The 20,457-nt window shown below is 48.3% G+C and overlaps 1 protein-coding gene across 2 annotated transcripts in view; it reads right to left on the bottom strand.

The window, feature by feature from the left end:
- The window catches only part of TRRAP (transformation/transcription domain associated protein), a 737,638-nt gene that overhangs the window by 29,526 nt on the left and 687,655 nt on the right, over positions 1-20,457 (bottom strand). For both annotated transcript variants that reach the window (XM_086940544.1, XM_086940545.1), the window contains one exon: positions 1,905-2,130. In XM_086940544.1, the coding sequence (XP_086796670.1) occupies positions 1,905-2,130 (226 nt within the window). The remainder of the gene's footprint in view (positions 1-1,904; positions 2,131-20,457) is intronic.

Below are 20,457 nucleotides of genomic sequence, written 5' to 3'. Positions count from 1 at the left end.
ACACGAGCCCTGCACTTGTTCTAACTAACACTTAAGACACCTGGGCTAGAGGGCTATGCGCGCTTTGAAATTTGCACAATCAGCCCACCCTCCTCCCTGCTGCGGTCATTCAGCAGCGGCCCCTGCCCGACGCACGGTTTAGGACCGGAGGATGAAAAATAAAATGCTAATGAATTACCATTTTGTTTTTCATCTTTGGGGGTAATTGAGTGGGGTGACACTCCCCTGCTCCAACGGAGGAGGCACCGATGGTGCTATTGTATTGCATTTTGAGACACCATCCCCCCGCCCAGTAGCAAACTGGGCCCAATAGCAGACATACTCAAAAGCAATTACTGGTGACTAGTCTTCAATGGTACAGATGGGCTTTAGCAGGAAAGCAAGATCACTTTAGATAACCATGATGTAAATGTAATGTAAGCTTACATTTTTACCTGTGGTGATAAAAACAACCCTTTACTTGTGCCATTCAAAGGATAAAACAAACACACATTTGTTGTGGAAAACCAGGAATGACTTCAACCTTTCCTTAGTGAACCCGCTCAGGAATGCGCACAAGTGCCCTGGGAGCAAATATGCAAATCAGATGATTGGGTCAACTGTAATACTGATGTTAAATATGATTTACAGAATGTACTTTTTAATTAAGCTGCTTACTATAAATTCATAAGCTAAACACAATACTTAAAATAATTAAAATTAGAACTTGGCTTTTCAATGAGCATATTAATCGCTTCGTGGCCTGGATGTGGGTCCTGAGATCCCTGTACCAGAGGGAAAGTGGCGGCTTCTCCGTAGGAGGGGAGGGGTGGCTCCTCTGTTGGAGCAGAGGAGCGTCACCCCACGTAAACCCCCCCTCCTTCAAGGCCCCTGAGATGAATATTAAAATGGTAATTAATTACCATTTTACTTTTCATCCCCTGTCCCGCACTGAGCATCAGGGTTGGGGCGGGTCGCTGCTGACTGACAGCAGCAGGGAGGAGGATGAGCTGGTGTTTCACTGTTTAACGTGTGCATGTCTTGTTGGCCGGCTGTCTTGAGACGGCCAGCTACACATGTGCACTTCAGGTTGAGAGTAAGTGCAAGCCTCCAGTGCACTGTGGAGTGCAGAGTGCGGCGGCTCCCTCCAATCAGGAAGCAGCTCAAGTGCTGCATGTGAGCAGTGCCAGGATTGGGCAAGGGAGGTCCAGCATCCAGGTACTGGATGAAGAGGAGATCCGGAGCGAGGACATCAAGTTAGGGAAGTTTTATTTATTTTTTATAATATTTTGCGCGTGAACGCCCCTGTACCTCCCCTCCCCTTAGATGCCAGCCGCCACTGCAAAGGGATTCAAGTTGGACCCCCAGTAAGGCCCAATTAGGTAACGCATGTTTGATCCCACACATTGGTGATGGAGCGAATGACCTCGGCTAGATTAGTGCTTAGGTGTGCAGCAAGGCTGATTTCCTAGACTAATTCCATTATCGCCTGTCAGACAGGATGACCGGAAACAATGTACCTTGAAATACAGGGGTATCTATTAACCATAAACAGACTTCTGTGTAACCTTCTCCTTTGCTCCAAATTTTTGCCAGGCTTCATTTGATGCTCATGTGATCTTAAGATTTAGAAACCAAAAAATATTTTCTGATAAAGGCAGAATCTCGTTTTTTTCAGCCTTTATTTTTTCTATGAAATCCAACCTTCATTTAAAACTCTGAATTTCTGATGCATGACCTACTGTGGACTACAGATAACTTATGCATACCACAGTTGTTATTTCGAGTGTGTGCTTTCTAAATTGATACTGTACCATAAAAATGACCTGTTACTATCTGGGTTTATTACACTGAACAACTGAAATACCAGCTGTGAAATGTTTTCGCGCTAAACAGAGACGCGGCGCTGCAATTGTTCCGCGCACCTTGCAATTTTGATGTAATAATGTGTTGGCTTCGGCATCAGGAACTCTCCAGGAATCTCCACTTCTGCGGTCTGGGCGGAAAAGTTGCTCAGAAACCTGCACTTCTCCTCGATGAGGAAAAACTTTGGCAGCTGCTTGGTCTTCCCTTCAAGGATTTTAATCCACTTCTTCAGCTTTGAGATCAGGTTATGAAGTTTCATGGAGCCTGGCACACTGAAGTCAAAGTCTGAGGAGCAAGGAGAAACACAAGATTCAAAATCAACTCAATTGTACAAAGAAGTGGCGGTGAGAAGCGCCCAACAAGACCAAACGAAAAAGAAACATTTCACTTGTTTTTTAGTGCAAATGCTCAACTTCCGTTTTACATGAATATGGAAAATAGAGGCATGATAAAATTTGCTTTACAAATGTTGGATACATGTTGGATGCATTTTCCATTCAGCCATTTAAAGTTACATCAGTATTTTTTTAATCTTCAGTGTATAAATTTGACAATCTTTTTGTGCATTTTTTGCCTTTGTTTTAAAAAGTATTTTCCAAAACAAGTCCACAGTGGTCAGTAATTGAATTTCTGAATTTCACGAGGTTATAGCAATAAACCTATGCATTCACTACTATCATCCAACATGCAGGCAATGTCAAATATATATTTAAATAAGCTGAATCTGACACGCATCCAGAGACAGAATCAAGAAGATTCCTGCTGCTCACCTGGATGAGTGGATGCCAGGGCTCATCCACATGCTCACAATTTGCAAATATTGCTTCGAGGATACAGCAATCAAAGCTATGATTGCAGCAGATGCCATTTTACAAATGAAACCAGGTTCACAAGTAAACATTAATCCCGAATTTACAAATCCAAGAGCCATGCTCCCTGCGAAGAGCTCTAATATAATGCACATTATGTCATCAATAATGCAATTTCAGATATTACATTGACGTTATCAATGGTGGTATAGAACATGCTATGAGGGATGTAATATGTGAGGTAGTAAGCAGTGCATGGTAAGGCCATGAGCTATAGCTACTTCAATTAACTATAAATGGTGAATGTAAATTTTTTTAAAGTCTGAAATGTAACATTTTATCTGACATTTTCACCTAATTATAAAGTCACTTTAACCTTAGTTTTCTTAAGTGAATTGTTAGGGTTTTTAGATGCCAAATAATATTACCCAACTAGAGCTACCCCATACTGTGCATGGCCTTCGGCTGTGCACGGCAAATAGTTGGGTACTGGGCCAGGCCTATGGCCAGGACCCCACACCTGCCTCTGCAGGAGACCAAGACTCCACTGCAGAGGGCCCAACCCCCACAGTGGACAAGACCTTGTTGTAAGTCAACCGACATGGTCTTGTAGCGCCCAAATGCCTGAACCCTTTTTTTCCGTGCAGCTGTACTGCCGCAAAATTACACAGATGGGATGCAGTGAGCACTGCTGTAGCATTGCAAACGAAAAAATGATAATGATCTTAATTTGACCCCCGGGATTGTCCCTCTGGGACCCATACCCCAATAAGGTCAAGTGTGGCCAGGGTACTCGTACCCTGCCCCCTTTTTGCTTACTGTTACTTGTTTTTGACGACATGGAGACACACTTTCTGAGTCTCAAAATGGAGGCCACAGCTTTCTTCATGCAGCAGCCAGCCAATCAGCTCACGTGTTTTGAGCTTGATTTACTCTGGGGTTAGTACCACTAAAAATCTATACATTTTGAACATTAATTTATCAAAAACTGCTTAACAGATTTATACCAAATCACAAAAAGCACGCTTTCTAGCTCAAGACCTAGCTTTCTGCCAAATTTGGTTTAATTCTGTTTAGCCGTTTTGGCAGTCGCAAACCGCCCTGTGGAAAATTGCACAGGGTAAAGGCGTTTTGGGACCCCCTTTTTCAGCCTCCACTTGCCAGGTCACCCTGAAACTTACAAGGAAAGAGTGCGGTGGATTAACCTTTTTTTTTAAAGTATTGTTAGGATTCGTCAAACAGTGCCAAAGTTATTAACAAACCAAACAAATCTATTTCCTATGAAAACCTTGGAGACGACCATTGTGAAATAAAATCTATCTATCTATCCACCTATCCATCCATCCATCCATAATAATCCACTTTTGTAATAATAATCCACATTTGTAAATCGCGAACCATCACCCGTTAGGGTCTCTAGGCGCTGGGGGCCGTCGGGAAGATTAAGCAAGCTATTGCCCAGAGTCACATGGTGCTGGACTAATCTGCCCTGGCCCCAGGGATCCCCAGATTCCGGAGTCAGTCACCCTGGCCGCAGCGCCACACCTCTCCCTCATCCATTTTTCCAAACTTAGCTAAAGACTGACTAAGCTAACTTAGCCACTTACTTTAAAATTTTAATAAAAATAGGCTGATTAATTAACCCCACCAGGTTCCAGCAATCAACCTACCACACATCCACTCCACGACCTTCCACCTCCCCCCACACTCTTTAATGGATATTTTTCTCCCTTCATTTTTACCTTTATTTTCCAAAGACAGTAACGAGACAACATTAAGGAACAATAAACGGCGTTCTTCAATGCAGGAAAACCGGTTCCCAGGTCTTTTTTTCTTTTATAATACGTTATTTCAAGGCTTATTAGGCTTTTTCTCTCTTTAACCTGAACTGTTACCATTTTTATCTGTCGCCAAACGCAAACGGAATAATAAGTAGAGCGAGTGTGAAATTAAATATTAGCGTGAACAAGAGGGACTCTTCACAGCTAACTGAGGGGAGGATAATGCGCGCCTCGGCGGGACGCGGACGGCAGAGGCTGCAGACAGAGGACGCGCTGCCAAGGCGCAGCGTCGGAATAGAATGTACGGAAGTGTCAGCACGCGCGCAGCTCTCAGAGCCCGAGGAGCGCGCTCAACGCTTTGCGTCACACTGTGACAATGTGCGCGAGAAGCAGAGCCAGCCACGCAGGCGTTCTGTAATTACAGTCACATTAACACATTTTTAGCCGGTTCTAGATCATGCCTTTCAAACCCCTTACTGCGGCTCTACCGAAAGCACAATTGCTGCAAGATAATCAAAGCTTATTCATCGATATTTAATGCGTAAATTCACATTTTGGTATACATTTAGAGAAGAGGCTTATCTTCTCTCTCGAGACCTTGCTTTTGCACTTACATTGAAGTTTACAATGCTGAAAAAGAGCACTGCGGTAACCTCGAAAAGCACCAAGGTGCGTTTTATTCAGCTCGGATTGGAGATGGAGCCAGGCGAGAATGCCAAGCTGCTGGCAACGAGCCTCAAGATGAGCGTAAACCCCATTTTTAGCATATTACCTCCTGGCAGCCTGCTGTTTGGGGGTGAGAGATGGCAAGGGTGATCATTATCATGAAATATCAGACGCAACACCATAAGTGTGTGTGTATGAAATGTGTATGTTATGTAATACGCCTAGAGTGAAGGATGGGCTCTCCCTGCACAACAATGGTAAGGTAGCATGTTATACTCTGACCATCTGCATACATGGTTTATGTCATGGTATATTTTCAAGTGTATTTATTTGAACCCAAACTAGATTCAATGTGTTATTTTTGTGCATCAATGCTCAATCGCACTGAAGAGGTATCATGGTACCGAAAGAGTTGTTTCTGTGTGTGATGCAAGAGTTACACGGAATCAATCTGCAATGCAGTAAAAATGTTCTTATGTTAATTTTACTAGACTGTGCAAATAAACTAGAATTTGGTCAAAGTACTGTAGCAATAAATGAGTAGTACCGTTGCTCTAAATAACGTGTTATTAGGGCACAGTTATTTTCACTGCCATGGTAAAGGCCTAGTGGGTTTGTCCATTGCAGGAGCTATGGACAATTTAGACAGAAGAGTTAATAGACTTAGAGGGAACTTTGTCAGTAACAGTAGGAGTAGCTGCGTGACGCTCAGTGGCCCTTGGCATATGAATCCTCCGGCATCATTGCTGTTGTCTTAATTTGCAGCACTAAAGATACTTACGCAACACAGTTTTGTAAAGCGGTGGTACATCAAAGGCAAGTCTACATGAAAACCCTATTCAACAGAAACATGCCAGTTCCGATAGATCCTACATGTCTTTGTGGTGTCCCCAACTGCTGCCCCTGTTCTCTCCCTTTCTCTCAGACTCCAAGACAAGTGTCCAGAAATTGGCCATCCCTGTCTTCAGGCCAGACATTCTGCTGGTTAGGTAGGCCTCTTTGTTCTTTCTGGTGGGCCAGATCACACTTAATGAGCACGAGAATTATTTACTGTCACTGGAAGGGAAACGGACTGACAGAAGTGGTTTAATCAATGACTTGCAGGCAGAAATGAACGTTTATTCATTAAGTATGTTTCTCAAAAACCTATAGCCACACATTTTGCTTCTAGACAAATATTCTAACAGTGCCTAAGTGGACTCTTTAGCTGCTCGGTAAGCCTTCCTCGAATAAAGGTGACTTTTATTGCAAATAGTGCTACTTTCAATCAATACACAACCTGACCCAGGGGGGGGGGGGGGGGGGGGGGGGTGAGCGGAGATTTCCATGGCACAACTTAGAAGTGTTGTAGGCAATGTTGAATGCAGACTTTATGTCAAACATTGGATACTTTGTCATATGCTGGCTGCAGCTTCAGACTCCAACTATTCTGGGTTGACACGGCAAGACCTCAAGTTACGCTTTTTAAGTCATTGGTCTGGGTGGTATAAGTCTATACCACAGCCCACCATGTGACATCTGACTTGTATGCCACAGGCGCATTCCCCACACCATATTATTATGGCCTTACCAAAATCCTGAGCATGCCAATTAGAAGTTACAACTATTAACATATTTACTCTTGGTTCTTGCTCTTCCACATTCACAGGAGTTTGCAGACCGCACTGGAATAGTTTCTTTAAATCTGTCAAATCAAAAGAATCGCATGAACATTCCTTCGTGCATGCAAGTAATTTCACTCAAGCGGTTCGCCGTGCCCATCGCTCATTCCTGTTAGGCCCTCTATCAGACATGACTCTACGAATCGGCCTCTTTGGAGAATTCTCTCATTGCGTTGCGCCACTTTGTTATTCTGCTGTATGCCCTACCAGAAAGCAGCACGTTTTTTTAACTAGTCTTCCTTGTCTGCAGAATAGGAGCCCCACAGAGCATTTGATGAGGAAAGCAGTTTTCAGCAATTGGACCCCTCAAAGCCTCCATATCTTGTCCAGAGAAACAGCATAAAGTAATTTCTTCTGTTTTCTGCACTGAAACAAGTCTGAGATCACAAGGGAAACAACTTTTATGTTTAAGAAGGTAAAGATAAAGACCCTGAACTTCATATTGGGATAAAAGCCACTCTATCTAATTAAGAGGAAGTTGGAAACGGGCATTTCCACAGACCACTTTACAATACAAGCTCCCCTTTTTCTGCGGTTATCTACCACCCCTCCAAGAGGGTAAACCCTCACAGTGGGAAAGCACCAAACAACAAGGCTCAGGGAGCTGCATGCCTGTTCACACTTTCTAATGCTGATCATGTGAGAAATGTAGCACAGGAAGCTGCCTTTGCCCTGGAACTACAGCGAAAAGACTTGGAAGATCCTGGGGTGATCAGTCCCAAGAGCAAAATTTCCATCACAGTTGCTGGGTAAATGCCCAAACTGAGCCTATTTCCCTCTAGGGTCCTAGTAGAAGTACACTGATTTTTGTGATTTCTGAGATCAGTCATTTATAACCAAGGAACTCAAAAACACCTTGCTCTGCTGGATTTCTTTAAATCAATATAGTTAGAGGTACAGAGTAGTTTAAAAATCAATATCGATGTCACTTTTGGACCAAGAGACACCTTCAGGAGACTCTTTACATCTGGTAACAAGCACTTTCACCATAAGTAGATGTAAATTGGTATCATGACTGGTCCAAATTACTTCAGAGGCTAGTCCATCTGAGGAACAGGTCCCCTTAGGTCGTTTGTACTCTTAGATTAAACATTATCGCGAAAGAAAACTGCCACGAGTTATCTATTATTCGGTTCCCCTCAAAGAGTGTTCAACTCCAATCAGAAAATCTCTGACTTCCTCTCTCTTCGAATCTCTCTGGATGGCTGAAGGGTTCAAAATTTGGGGAAAAAGCCTTTATTTTTGTCGACCTCAGAATTTTGGGCCGGCACCATCTGGTCGCCATACACACCTCCAGGTGCCCAGCACTACGGCGCCTTAAGTCCATCTGCACACCTTCATTATTACTCCTTCGGTCCCTTTCTAATCCAACCATTGAAAAGTGGCATTGCTACATCCCCATTGGCTTCTTCGGAAGACCAAGGTATATAGCTTGGTTTATGATGTGTTAGCTAAGAATAACTCAAAAATGAGAACAACAGTAGGTCCTGTAAAGCCATTTCATAAATCTACAAAAACGACAAACCGAAATATCATTAAGTGAATCATTGTAACTTGTTAAGTTGTGAGCGTATTAAGGTAGCCTCGAATTCTTTAACGTACAAATAGTTGGTTTAATCTTGCAATTGTTAAGTCAGATCATCAAAAGCAGCACTAAAATCGTTCTCTTTAGTGGTCTGGCGCCCCGGGGTAGTTTTGAAATAAGAGCACAGAAAATAAACATATGAAAGATACTTGAAAGGAGAGCGTACATTAACACTGGCATTATATGACTTCCCCTGTTCTTATACAAGGCAATCGCAAACATTGAGCAACTATTTCCTTCCGCGCTGGACTTATCCCCATTAAATCAAATAAAACAGTCCAAGCCACCTTCTATTTATAGTCATTCAAGGCGCATCATGCACTGTGATACACAGAACATGAAAGTAAAATCATAAAGGATAACTAGAAAAGGGATTCCTTTCATGAGGTCAATTCTAAACTGGTGGAAAATGACGCGATGAGGTCCTAACCATTGTTCAGCAATGAACAAATACAATTGAAAGCAGAGGCTCCAAAACAAACTGTTAACATACATGGTTCCCTAACCAACAATAATAAACCCAAACTTGAAAAATAAATGCAACACCACAGTTTAGCCCTATTGGTAGAGAAATACTTCCCTTAAAAAAAATTCAGGCTGCACAAAAACAAGTTATGGATAACAAAATAGGTGAATGAAACCTCTTCAACTGAAGCAAGTTTTATTTGAGAAAGAGGGAAGCACAAGTTACTACTTGTGTAACGATATATCTGTAAGAGACATTAGTTAATGATAGATTCCTTACCTTAGAATATCCACAGGCGTCAGACTGGATCCGGACATTTTTTGCGTAGCAGTACCCTTGCGCGTCGGTAGGCGTCTTCTGCGGCTCCGCGTCCGTCGTCGGCGCTGTGATGACGTCGTCGGAGTACTTAGACGCCGCCTCCGCGTGCTGATGTCAGTTCTTAGGCACAGATTTTCCGCGCCAGAAACACAGAGCCATGCTAAAAACCAACACTGGTGCCAATGAAACTAGGACCCTGAAAGGGGATGACCTTAACCCTAGATATCGGTTCGCAGAACGGGGAGGATGGGTGGGTCGGTAAGGAATCTATCACTAACTAATGTCTCTTACAGATATATCGTTACACAAGTAGTAACTTGTGCATCTGAAAGAGACACGTTAGTGATAGATTCCTTACCTTAGAATAGATACCCCAGCTATACCAACCCCGGTGGTGGGTCTGCGAACCAATAATCACACCAGAAAGTCCTGGAGGACGGAACAGCCAAAGAAGCCATCCCTCCGGACTTGGCTGTCCAGGCAATAGTGTCTTGCAAACGTGTGCAGCGAGGCCCACGTAGCTGCCTGGCAAATGTCCTGCAAGAGCACTCCTCGTCCCAAGGCAGTTGTAGTCGTCGTGGCTCGAGTGGAATAAGCCCTCAGTCTAACAGGGGGTTCCTTCTTAGCCAAGGAGTAACACACCTGGATACACAAGATGATCCCCCGCGAGATGGTCCGCTTGTGCACCGCCTTTCCCTTCTTAGCGCTCACGTAACCAACAAAGAGTTGGTCATCCACCCGGAACTGGCGTGTGCGATCCAGATAGAAAGAGAGCGCACGTTTTGGGTCCAGACGGTGGAGCCTCTCTTCCTCTTTCGAGGGATGCGGAGGCGGAAAGAAGGTGGGCAAGGTAATGGACTGCCTGATGTGGAAGGCCGTGACAACCTTGGGCAGGAACGAAGGTCTCGTCCGCAACACAACCTTGTCCGGATGAACAGAGAGGAAAGGAGGTTTAGAGGATAGAGCCTGGAGCTCACTCACTCTCCTGGCAGAGGTGATGGCAACCAGGAAAGCAGTCTTCAGAGTAAGAAGGCGAAGAGGACAGTTATGAAGTGGCTCAAAGGGAGCGCACATCAGAAAAGTAAGAACCAGGTTCATGTCCCACTGAGGCATCACAAAGGGAACAGGTGGAAACGTGTGGGTGATGCCTTTCAGAAATCGATTTACAATAGGGGACTTGAACAAAGATGGCTGGTCAGGCAGCCGCAGAAAGGCTGAAAGGGCAGAAAGGTAGCCCTTGATAGTGCCCAGAGCAGAGCCCTGCTGGGCAAGAGAAAGAAGGAAGAGGAGAACCTCAGAAAGAGGGGCAGAGAGAGGATCCACAGCCTTTGCTGTGCACCATGCCACAAATCTGTACCACCTGCAGGCGTATACCGACTTTGTGGAGGGACTCCTGGCTGCCAGAATGATGTTACAGACTTCAGGAGGCAAGTCAAATGGCCTCAACTGTCGCCGCTCAATCTCCAAGCATGGAGGTGGAGACTGGACAGGTTCGGGTGGAGGACCGTCCCCTGCTGCTGCGACAGAAGGTCCTCCTTAAGAGGCAGACGAACCGGGGGATCGACTGACATACTGAGTAGCTCGGGATACCAGTACCTTTGTGCCCAGTCCGGAGCCACAAGGATGACTTGTGCCCGGTCGCGCTTGATCTTCTTCAGCACTCCCGGCCACATAGGCGGAAAGGTGTACAACAGACCGCAATTCCACTCGCGACGAAAAGCGTCTGCGAGCGAGTGCCGCCTTGGAAATTCCAACGCGCAGAACTGATGACGTTGCGTGTTCTCTTCGGTGGCGCATAGATCTAACCAAGGCTCTCCCCACTGCAGAAAGAGACCTTGCGCCACGTCCGAGTTCAGACGCCATTCGTGATCCATCATGCACCGGCAGCTGAGTTCAACACCTGGCGTTCAGAGAACCTGCCAGGTGTTGAACCACCGGGGTCACGCCCTGATGTTCCAGATGTTGGCAGAGGGTGCATGACCCCACCCCGCCCTGTTTGTTGCAGTACCACATGGCGGTGGTGTTGTCCGTGAACACCTGCACTACGCTCCCCCGGACAGAGGGGAGGAATGCCTTCAGTGCTAGATGAATCGACCATAGCTCCAAAAGGTTGATATGGAGCAGGGACTCCGCCGGAGACCAGAGGCCTCTGATCTCCACCTCTCCCATGTGGCCTCCCCAGCCCTGGAGGGACGCGTCCGTCACAACTACGTGCTCCGGTTGGGAAAGGGAGAGGGATCTGCCGCTGACCCAATCGCGGTCCGTGAGCCACCACTGCAGCTGTCTCGCAGTGCCCTCCGAGATCAGGACATGGTCGGACAGGTTGCCCTGATGCTGGGCCCACTGAAACTTCAGGTCCCACTGCAGAGCCCGCATCCGCCAACGGGCGTGATGCACCAGAAGGATGCAGGAAGCCATCAGCCCCAGAAGCCGCAGCGTCAACCTGACCGAAACTCGGGATAAAGGCTGAAAGATTGGAATCAGAGCCTGTATATCCCGAACCCGCTGCTCGGGTGGGTAAAACCGAAACTGCGCCGAGTCGAGAATCGCTCCAATGAAAAGGAGCTTCTGAGAGGGACACAGGTGTGACTTCGGCACATTGATGGAGAACCCCAGCTGGTGCAAGAGATCTGCCGTCGTCTGGAGGTGGCTGACGACTGTCTAGGGCGAGCCCGCCTTCAACAACCAGTCGTCGAGGTAGGGGGAAGACTGAAACCCCTAACTTGCGCAGATGAGCTGCGACCACCACCATCACTTTTGTAAACACCGTGGGGCGCTGGTAAAGCCGAAGGGGAGCACGGTAAACTGAAAGTGCTCGTGGTCTACCGTGAACCGCAGGTAGCGCCGGTGGGCCGGCAGGACGGGGTTGTGGAAATAAGCGTCCTGCAAGTCCAACGCTACCATCCAGTCTCCTGGGTCCAGGGCAGGTAACACCTGAGCCAGAGTCAGCATTTTGAACTTCTCCTTCCAGAGGAAGCCGTTGACGTTCCGTAGGTCCAAGATAGGGCGTAGGCCCCCTTTGCCCTTCTTGGGTACCAGAAAGTAGTGGGAGTAGCAACCACACCCTACTTTCGGCCCAGGAACGCGCTCGATGGCCCCCTTGGCCAAGAGGGCCGAAACTTCCTCCTGCAGAAGCTGCAAATGATCCCCCGATACGCGGTGGTGTTGCGGTGGCATGGCATGAGGGGTCGTCTCGAAGGGGAGGAAGTAGCCCCTTCGGACGATTTGCAGCACCCACCTGTCCGATGTGACGGTGCGCCAGTGGGAGTGGTGATGGCGAACCCTGCCCCCCACTGGCGTCACATGGGCCTGAAAGCACGGACTAGGAAGGTTTTGAGGCAGATGCTGCAGGGGTAGGTGTGGACTGGCCTCGCCTTGGACCCCGAACACCGCCACAGCGGTTTCCACGTCCGCCACCGCGCTGGATGTTAGTCTGCGGAGCGTGGCTGGCGGCACGTGTGGGGGCGCCCCTTCCTTGGCCACGAAAGGAGCCATAGGCACCCATTTGCTGGCGCGGGCCGAGAGGCCCAAGGACTTGGCCGTAGCCCTGGAGTCCTTAAAGCGCTCAAGCGCATGGTCTGCCTTGTCGCCAAAGAGGCGACGGCCATCGAACGGCATGTCCATAAGTGTGTTTTGGACATCGGCCGAGAAATTGGCGGACCTCAGCCAGGCGTGACGACGAAGCACCACCGTCGTTGACATCGCTCTGCCCCGAGAGTCGGTAGTGTCCAGCCCACACCGGATGGAATGCTGTGCTGCATCCCGGCCCTCCACCAGGGCTTGGCCAAGTCTAGCCCTTACCTCCAACGGGCAGTGTGGCAGCACATCCGCGACCGTGTCCCACAGAGAACGGGTGTATCGGCCTAAGAGGCACGCGGTATTAACGGACCGCAATCCCAAACTTAGGGAAGAGAATATCTTTTTTCCATAATTCTCGTACCTCTTAGATTCCCGGTCGGGGGGAGCCGACGGGAATGCGGTCTGGGAATTGGATGCCTGGATAACCAGGCTCTCAGGGGTGGGATGGGTAGACAGAAAGCAAGGGTCACCCGGAGCCGGGCGGTGTTGTCTGGCCACGTTCCTATCCACAGGCTGTCCTGTGGCGGGCCTGGAACAAGTGCCCAGAAGAACGTCTGACAAGGCCTCATTAAACGGCAGCAGAGGCTCGGCCGAGCTTGACTGCGGTTTAAGGACCTCAGTGAGGAGGTTAGTCCTCACGGCCACGACGGGGAGCTCAAGGCCCAGGGCCTTGGCCGCCCTCATCAGCACCACGCTATAAGCAGCCCCCTCCTCCGTAGCCACGCTAGGAGGGGAGACAAAGCCAGTGTCGGGCGAAGTGTCCAGCCCACTGGCCTCCCCAAGCTCTCCTGTCCAGTCCACAGAAGACTGATACTCCCGTGCCAGAGGGTCCTCAGACCACTCCCAATCCTCCTCATCACCCACAGCCTGGTACTCAGGCTCAAAAGATAGGGCCGGGTCATTGAAATAAAAATCTCCTAGCGGCGTCGAATACGGCGCCGCTCCGACGCCAGACCCGAATCGAGGACAGGACCAGGGAGGATGTCGTCCTGGGACGGCGCCGGGGGCGACACCCGTGGGGCCGACCGAAGACGACCCGGGTCCGGAACCGGACCTAGTGGGGCCCTGCGGCGTCGGGACCTAAGTCGCCGACGGCGCCGAGGCCGAAGCCCCGGACGGCGCTGGTGCCAAAGCAACCAGCCCGCATGGGGTCCAAGTCGGAACCGCTGGGCCTGAAGGCGCAGCGGAACTCGACGGGGGAGCGAGCGCCCTCATGGCCATGAGGAAGTCAGCAATCTCCCCCGGCGTCGCGTCCTGCCCAGGGTCCGGCGAGTGTGGGGCAGGCCGCGACACCTGCGGAGCTGCGTGGGCGGTGTCGCCCGAACCCCCGGCCGCGTCGTGCGAGCGGGGGGAGTCAGAAGAGCGATGGCGCCTCTTTGACTTCTTGTGCCTCTTACCTGAGGACTTCAAGCCCGAAGACCGATGACGACTCCCGGAACTGTGGGGGCTCCGGCCCCGCGACCGGTCCCTCGACCTCCTTTCGGACCGGGACCTCGAGCGTCGCGGGGCAGACTGCCGAAGCTCGAGTCGCTTGCGGGACCGCTCCAGTCTAGCCTTATTCGTCAGGGCCCAGCAGTCGGAATAGGCCTTGTCGTTGTGGTCCAGGCCCAAACAGTGCAGGCACCGGCGATGGGGGTCGGTAACTGACATCATTCGGTTGCAGTCGGCGCAGGGCTTGAACCCGGGCATCCCTACTGGCAACGTCGGAGTCGATAGACTTCGAAAAATGGATCAAAAAGGATCTCAAAAGGTTAGTCAAACAGTGACTTGGGTACAACTTTTTTCAGATCTGCGCTAGCTGGCGCGGAAAAAAGAATAACTGACGTCAGCACGCGGAGGCGGCGTCTAAGTACTACGACGACGTCTTCACGGCGCCCACGACGGACGCGAAGCCACAGACGACGCCTACCGACGCGCAAGGGTACTGCTGCGCAAAAAATTTCCGGATCCAGTCTGACGCCTGGGGATATTCCAAGGTAAGGAATCTATCACTAACGTGTCTCTTTCAGATCAACTGTTCAGATCTGCAGGTTCGCCCTATACGGATTAGGGTGCGTTAACAAGTTCTATTTACTGGAAGAATGCATAACAAAATCTATTTTTAAAAGATCTTATGTCTTGCATGTCTATCCGCAGTCTGGCCTAACACTAGAGTGGTCAAAACTACACAAATCAGCATGTCTGGTTAACAAAATCCCAACAATACGTCAGTGTGAGTTAAATATCCCTTAGCTTTCCTCTGAACATTAGTGGTAAATGTTTTGTTTCTGGCATCCATGGAACTCTGTGCCATCAATCTTGAGAGTTAACATAATGCTACTTTGCCGGGAGAAATGGGGTGAGAGATTTCTTAAGTAATTAATGGAGCATATGCTCTTTGTATTTGCACGTGGATGGTGTAATCTAACAAATACACATTTTAAAAAACACAACCTGAATGATTCTGAATATTAAAGTGGTTAAATTGGACTTCTGGGTCTATAAGTCCAAGAAAGGAAGCTTAGTAAAAGTGTACTCTGATGGCCAAATGACAAACCTGTAAATCTTGTGAACAGGAATACCTTTGGTACAGAATAAAAGTACAGCAAAAGTTACTTACCTTCCGTAATGATATTATGGTAGACGCATTCCTCTTGCATATTGTTCGCATGAGTCAGACTCGTCCAGAAGAACTTCTCCTAGCAATAGCTTTTCAATGGCACCTTGCGGCGTCTGGCGCAACTCAGGTGTGTCACTGCTGAGTAAAAGGTACCAACCTGCAAGCAATCAGCTCCTGATACTTCTGCCACACTATAGTGGGGTGTGTAGAGAAGAATCAAGGGCATCGATGACAGTGACAATTACAGCACATAACATGTTTGCATACCATGGGATCTTATTAATGACAGCATTAACACATGGAAAAGAGGGAGGGCAGGGAGATATCTATAGGAATATTATGTACCCAGCAGAAACATGGGTACCAAAGGTAAGTAACTTTTTCTTTTGATGGCTACATCTTCCTGTAGATTCCTCATCCTATGAACGAGTCCCAAAGCAATACCTCCAAGGCAAGTGGCAATAGTGAGGCCAACTTAACTAATAAACTAAGATAGCTCGGGCAAAGTACCCAGTCACTGCATGCCTGAGGCATGATGCAATAGCATGCAGAGACGGCCAAATAGATGCTCACTAGATTTGGGAAACCAGGTGGCTTTTGGGGAGCTGTGGAACCAGCCACAGCTCCAGTGAAAAGACCATGAATTCTCTCTGGAAGGACTTTCTTTGCATAGCAGATCTTGATAAAGAAGGTGACCAAAGTGAAATGGTGTGCTTGATGTCCGACTTGCTCTTCTAGGCTACTGGAAAGCCAAAAAAGAAATGGTCATCCAATGTGTACCGTCAAATATGGTCAATATTGCAGGAGACTGGAAGCCTGGGTTCTACAGTCCATGTAGCTGCTCATCCTTCTTGGAGGAATGAGAAGGGAAGAAGGAAGGAAAAACAATGGACGGGCTATGTGAAAAGCTGAACCAGCTTTGGGCAAGAAAGCTGGGCTGGTGTGGAAGACCAACTTTTCTGGGTAGAAAAATTAGAACGGTGGACGAATGGAGGGCCTGAAATTGTCCTGACATGCTGAGGTGATTGCTTCCAACAAAACTGCCTACAGTGAAAGAAGACAACTATGCATCAGCTGTAATGCTATCAACAAAGCAAATACAATAACCAATTGCATGCTCTGTCTCTGGCTGTGCTCGTTTTTATGGTTAACTGAACCCCACAAGAATGGCGAAGGAATATCCATTGAATTAGATGTTCCTGGGAATAGGCAACGCTCCAAACAAACGAAAAATTGATTGCAACCCTGGCCGTTTACTTTCTTGTAAAGTGTGTAGAGGGGAATTCGTGTTTTCCCAACTGGTGGAGCCTGAGCGGTTTATTACACTCGCTCACTCTGGCTGCTTTGTAGACCGCCGCGTCCACCACACTTGGCAATCCGCACAACACACAGAGAGTTGCACTGACGGAGGACTGCACAATCACCAGCGCGTCACAGCAGCGCTTCTTTCAACATCTTGCCGCACCCGCTCCGCGGGTGCCGCTTCGCTGTGTGTGGCGGGGCTGAAATAGCGTGGAGAGGAGTCCGGGTTCTGAGAGGCTAACAGGCGGTACTGGGCGTGTGCAACCAGCGGGGCTGCGAGCGTGCGGGGACTTCAATACCCAGAAGTCCCTGCAAGACCGTTCCGGTCCGCTCTCCCTGCCGGCCCGCCCCCCGCCCCCCTGAGACCTGAAAAGGGCGTTCCAGCGGCCAAGCGAGTGGGTCATCTTTACCTTGCTACAGAGTTGCACTGACGGAGGACTGCACAATCACCAGCGCGTCACAGCAGCGCTTCTTTCAACATCTTGCCGCACCCGCTCCGCGGGTGCCGCTTCGCTGTGTGTGGCGGGGCTGAAATAACGTGGAGAGGAGTCCGGGTTCTGAGAGGCTAACAGGCGGTACTGGGCGTGTGCAACCAGCGGGGCTGCGAGCGTTCGGGGACTTCAATACCCAGAAGTCCCTGCAAGACCGTTCCGGTCCGCTCTCCCTGCCGGTCTGCTCTCCCTGCCGGCCCGCCCCCGCCCCCCTAAGACCTGGAAAGGGCGTTCCAGCGGCCAAGCGAGTGGGTCATCTTTACCTTGCTACAGAGTTGCACTGACGGAGGACTGCACAATCACCAGCGCGTCACAGCAGCGCTTCTTTCAACATCTTGCCGCACCCGCTCCGCGGGTGCCGCTTCGCTGTGTGTGGCGGGGCTGAAATAACGTGGAGAGGAGTCCGGGTTCTGAGAGGCTAACTGGGTGTGTGCAACCAGCGGGGCTGCGAGCGTGCGGGGACTTCAATACCCAGAAGTCCCTGCAAGACCGTTCCGGTCCGCTCTCCCTGCCGGCCCGCCCCCCGCCCTCCACGCCCCTATTTAAGTTCCTTTAACTCCCGCAGCGCGGGACGCAGCGTGGGCGAAGACGGGGCAAAGACTGGGCCGTTTCCGGCCGTTCCAGACCGAATAAGACCGGACCGGGCCATCCCCCTTGGTTGTGGTTTATCCAACACGTAGCAAAACTTGTCTATATTTTAACTTATTAAGGGCAACATTAGAATCCTTCAACATGTCTGTTAGAGCCACACGAAGCAAAACCACAAAAAACGGCAAAAAGGTTACTGGGACACTTGATGACTTTATCACACGGACAAGCCTGTCTATAGATAATGAGATCACTAAGCTCCAGCACAGAGTCTCTATAGAGCTGGAGTCTGCTAGGAAATTGTCAATAGAACTGGCACTGAAAAAGAAATCATCCTTGGGTCATATTGCAACCTCTAAAACGCCAGAGCGCGTTACTGGCCCTGTCCCCATAATCGCCTTGGCTGAAATACACTCTATTAATGAGGGGGCAGCTTCTGCTGACATCTTAGAAGTAAGCAGCAATGATGTAACCGATAGCATAGTTCCAGAAAACACCTTACCCCCTGAACCCTCTATTGAATCCAACCAGGGGGTCATAGTACTGGGGGGAACTGGCACAAATGTTACTTGTGATAATGCTAAACCACCACCTAAACGCAAACGCAAAAACCTTTCAGTTTATGCTAGAAAGAAGGCCAAGGTAGCATCAAATCAAACTTTTTCGGGGGGTCTTGAATAGCGGACCACTAGCACAACTACAGGGACTGATCCTACTCCCCCTATTAACCAATGTAGCACGGACAATACAGGGCTGTCCAACCCGGCACAAAGCACGGATACTCAAATAGAAGAGGGTGAGAATATCTCTACATCTAGGTATTCTACACAAGGGGACAGGGAAGAATTTTTGAAAATAGTGTGGGAAACGCTTAAAGTATTGTTGAGGCCATTAGAAGTCAGGTTAGCTGGTATTGAAAATCAACTACTTGAGGTAGAGAAGAGGGTTATTACGTTAGCAAGTATAAGCCTTAATGGCAATGGTAATGACGGGCCCATACATGTTCAAACTTTACCAGTGGCTGCTACCCCAAATACTAATCCATTTAGTGTTTTAAAACAAAAAGAAGGGGTAGCCAAAAATAAAAATTCTAACTTGAAAGTCACCACCCAAGCAGCACCTACTTCTATAGTTCAGAATGGGCCACTGGCAAACAACACTGCATCTCAGCCTTCTGGGACTGCTCAAAGTAATAAACCACAGCCAGCAAATGCCTCCACAACTAATCCTCTGGCCACTAAATCTTCTGCTCCCCAGAAGCCAGTAGAGATAACCAGACCCCACCAGGGCTCTAAGAAACCCGCGCACGATAGGTCCCAAGTACATAGAACTGACTCATACAACCACCAGACAGCGTACCCCAAAAATAACTTCAGGGGAGGATATATTGATTTGCCACCAGATGCCAGTCCATTTGTTATAGTCCTCACTGGTGTCCCCGAATTACAAAATCACAATGAAGAGAACTTTGCTTCACTAAAAAACAAGGTGATTTATTGGTTAAATTCAAATAAACCGATTCCAAATCACATGAGAAGCAAAATTCTGATGGTACGGAGGGTGCCATGGGTTGGACAAATGACTAAGTCAGTTCCGGGGGACTGTATAGTTGTCTCGTTTGAGGAACCGCACAGTGCGGAACAAATCTGTGCATGGAAATCTTATGGAGACACATTCCCTATTACAGCTAGACCCCTTTCTTTCTTTTACCCTCCTCCCAGAATCCAAAAGCAAGGCCCTGGTTGGAACACCCCTAATCTGTTTCATGGTTATGCACCAAATACAGCCAGACAAGCAGAGCTTAATGCGTGGTCTGGGGTCCCAATGTTCAATAGGTTTAGCTGTTTGGACGCGGTGGACTGACTGGAAACCATGCCTAACTGTATTCCCATGCTCTATGATTTGTATTGCACATCGGGAGTGGGGCAGGATCTTCATAGATCAGGGATAACTAATCCTTATAACCAAATTAGTTCTGAAGGAAATTCAGTCATGCCGATGGAACGTCATGGTGAAATTCCTACTCGTACAATAAGGGCAGTGGTATCCAATGTTGAGAACAAAATAAATAATACACACTTAATTACTACTGCCACACCATCCCTAGTAGTGCCCACAGTTAACTGTGACCCTTCTAATAAACCATTAATTCCTGAACTGAAATTTTTATCCTGGAATATTGCTGGAGTTGGAAAAAACTTGAAGGACCCTGATTGGGCGGGTTACATTGACTCTGGTGAAATCTGCCTTTTGCAGGAAACATGGGCCATGGAAACCCCACATAGGATGGGTTTTAAAACTTTTGATAAAGTGGCAACTCAATCAGAGAGGGGACGACCTGCGGGGGTCTTATTATCTGGATTAAAATTACACTATCTATAAAAGCTGAAAGCATAGATACAGGAACTCCGGATATACTAGCCTTAAAGATCACTACTGCAATAGGGCATCAATACTATATCATTAACATTTACAATAGACCCATAGGTCACTCTAGGGTCTCACCCACGCTGGAAATTTTGGATTCATTCCTTAAAACAGTAGTCGGTGAGGTTCCAGTAATATTGGGGGGTGACTTGAATTGTAATTATGAACCGATTCTTGGCATTACTGAGGCTCTTGAGGATGAAGATCACGCCTATAACATCCCCCAGCTCGAGACTGCCATTCACGTCAAGTGCACTACGTTAGCCGTTCAAATTCTAAGGCTAACAGTTGAACATGGTTTACGAGCTTGCAATGGCCGCCTTCCATCTGACCTATCCAA

The sequence above is a fragment of the Lissotriton vulgaris genome, chromosome 10 (genome assembly GCF_964263255.1).
Source record: "Lissotriton vulgaris chromosome 10, aLisVul1.2, whole genome shotgun sequence".
In the NCBI taxonomy this organism is placed as follows: domain Eukaryota; kingdom Metazoa; phylum Chordata; class Amphibia; order Caudata; family Salamandridae; genus Lissotriton; species Lissotriton vulgaris.
The sequence above is the reverse complement of the archived record's forward strand: the minus strand, read 5'-3'. Positions and strand labels throughout refer to the sequence as shown.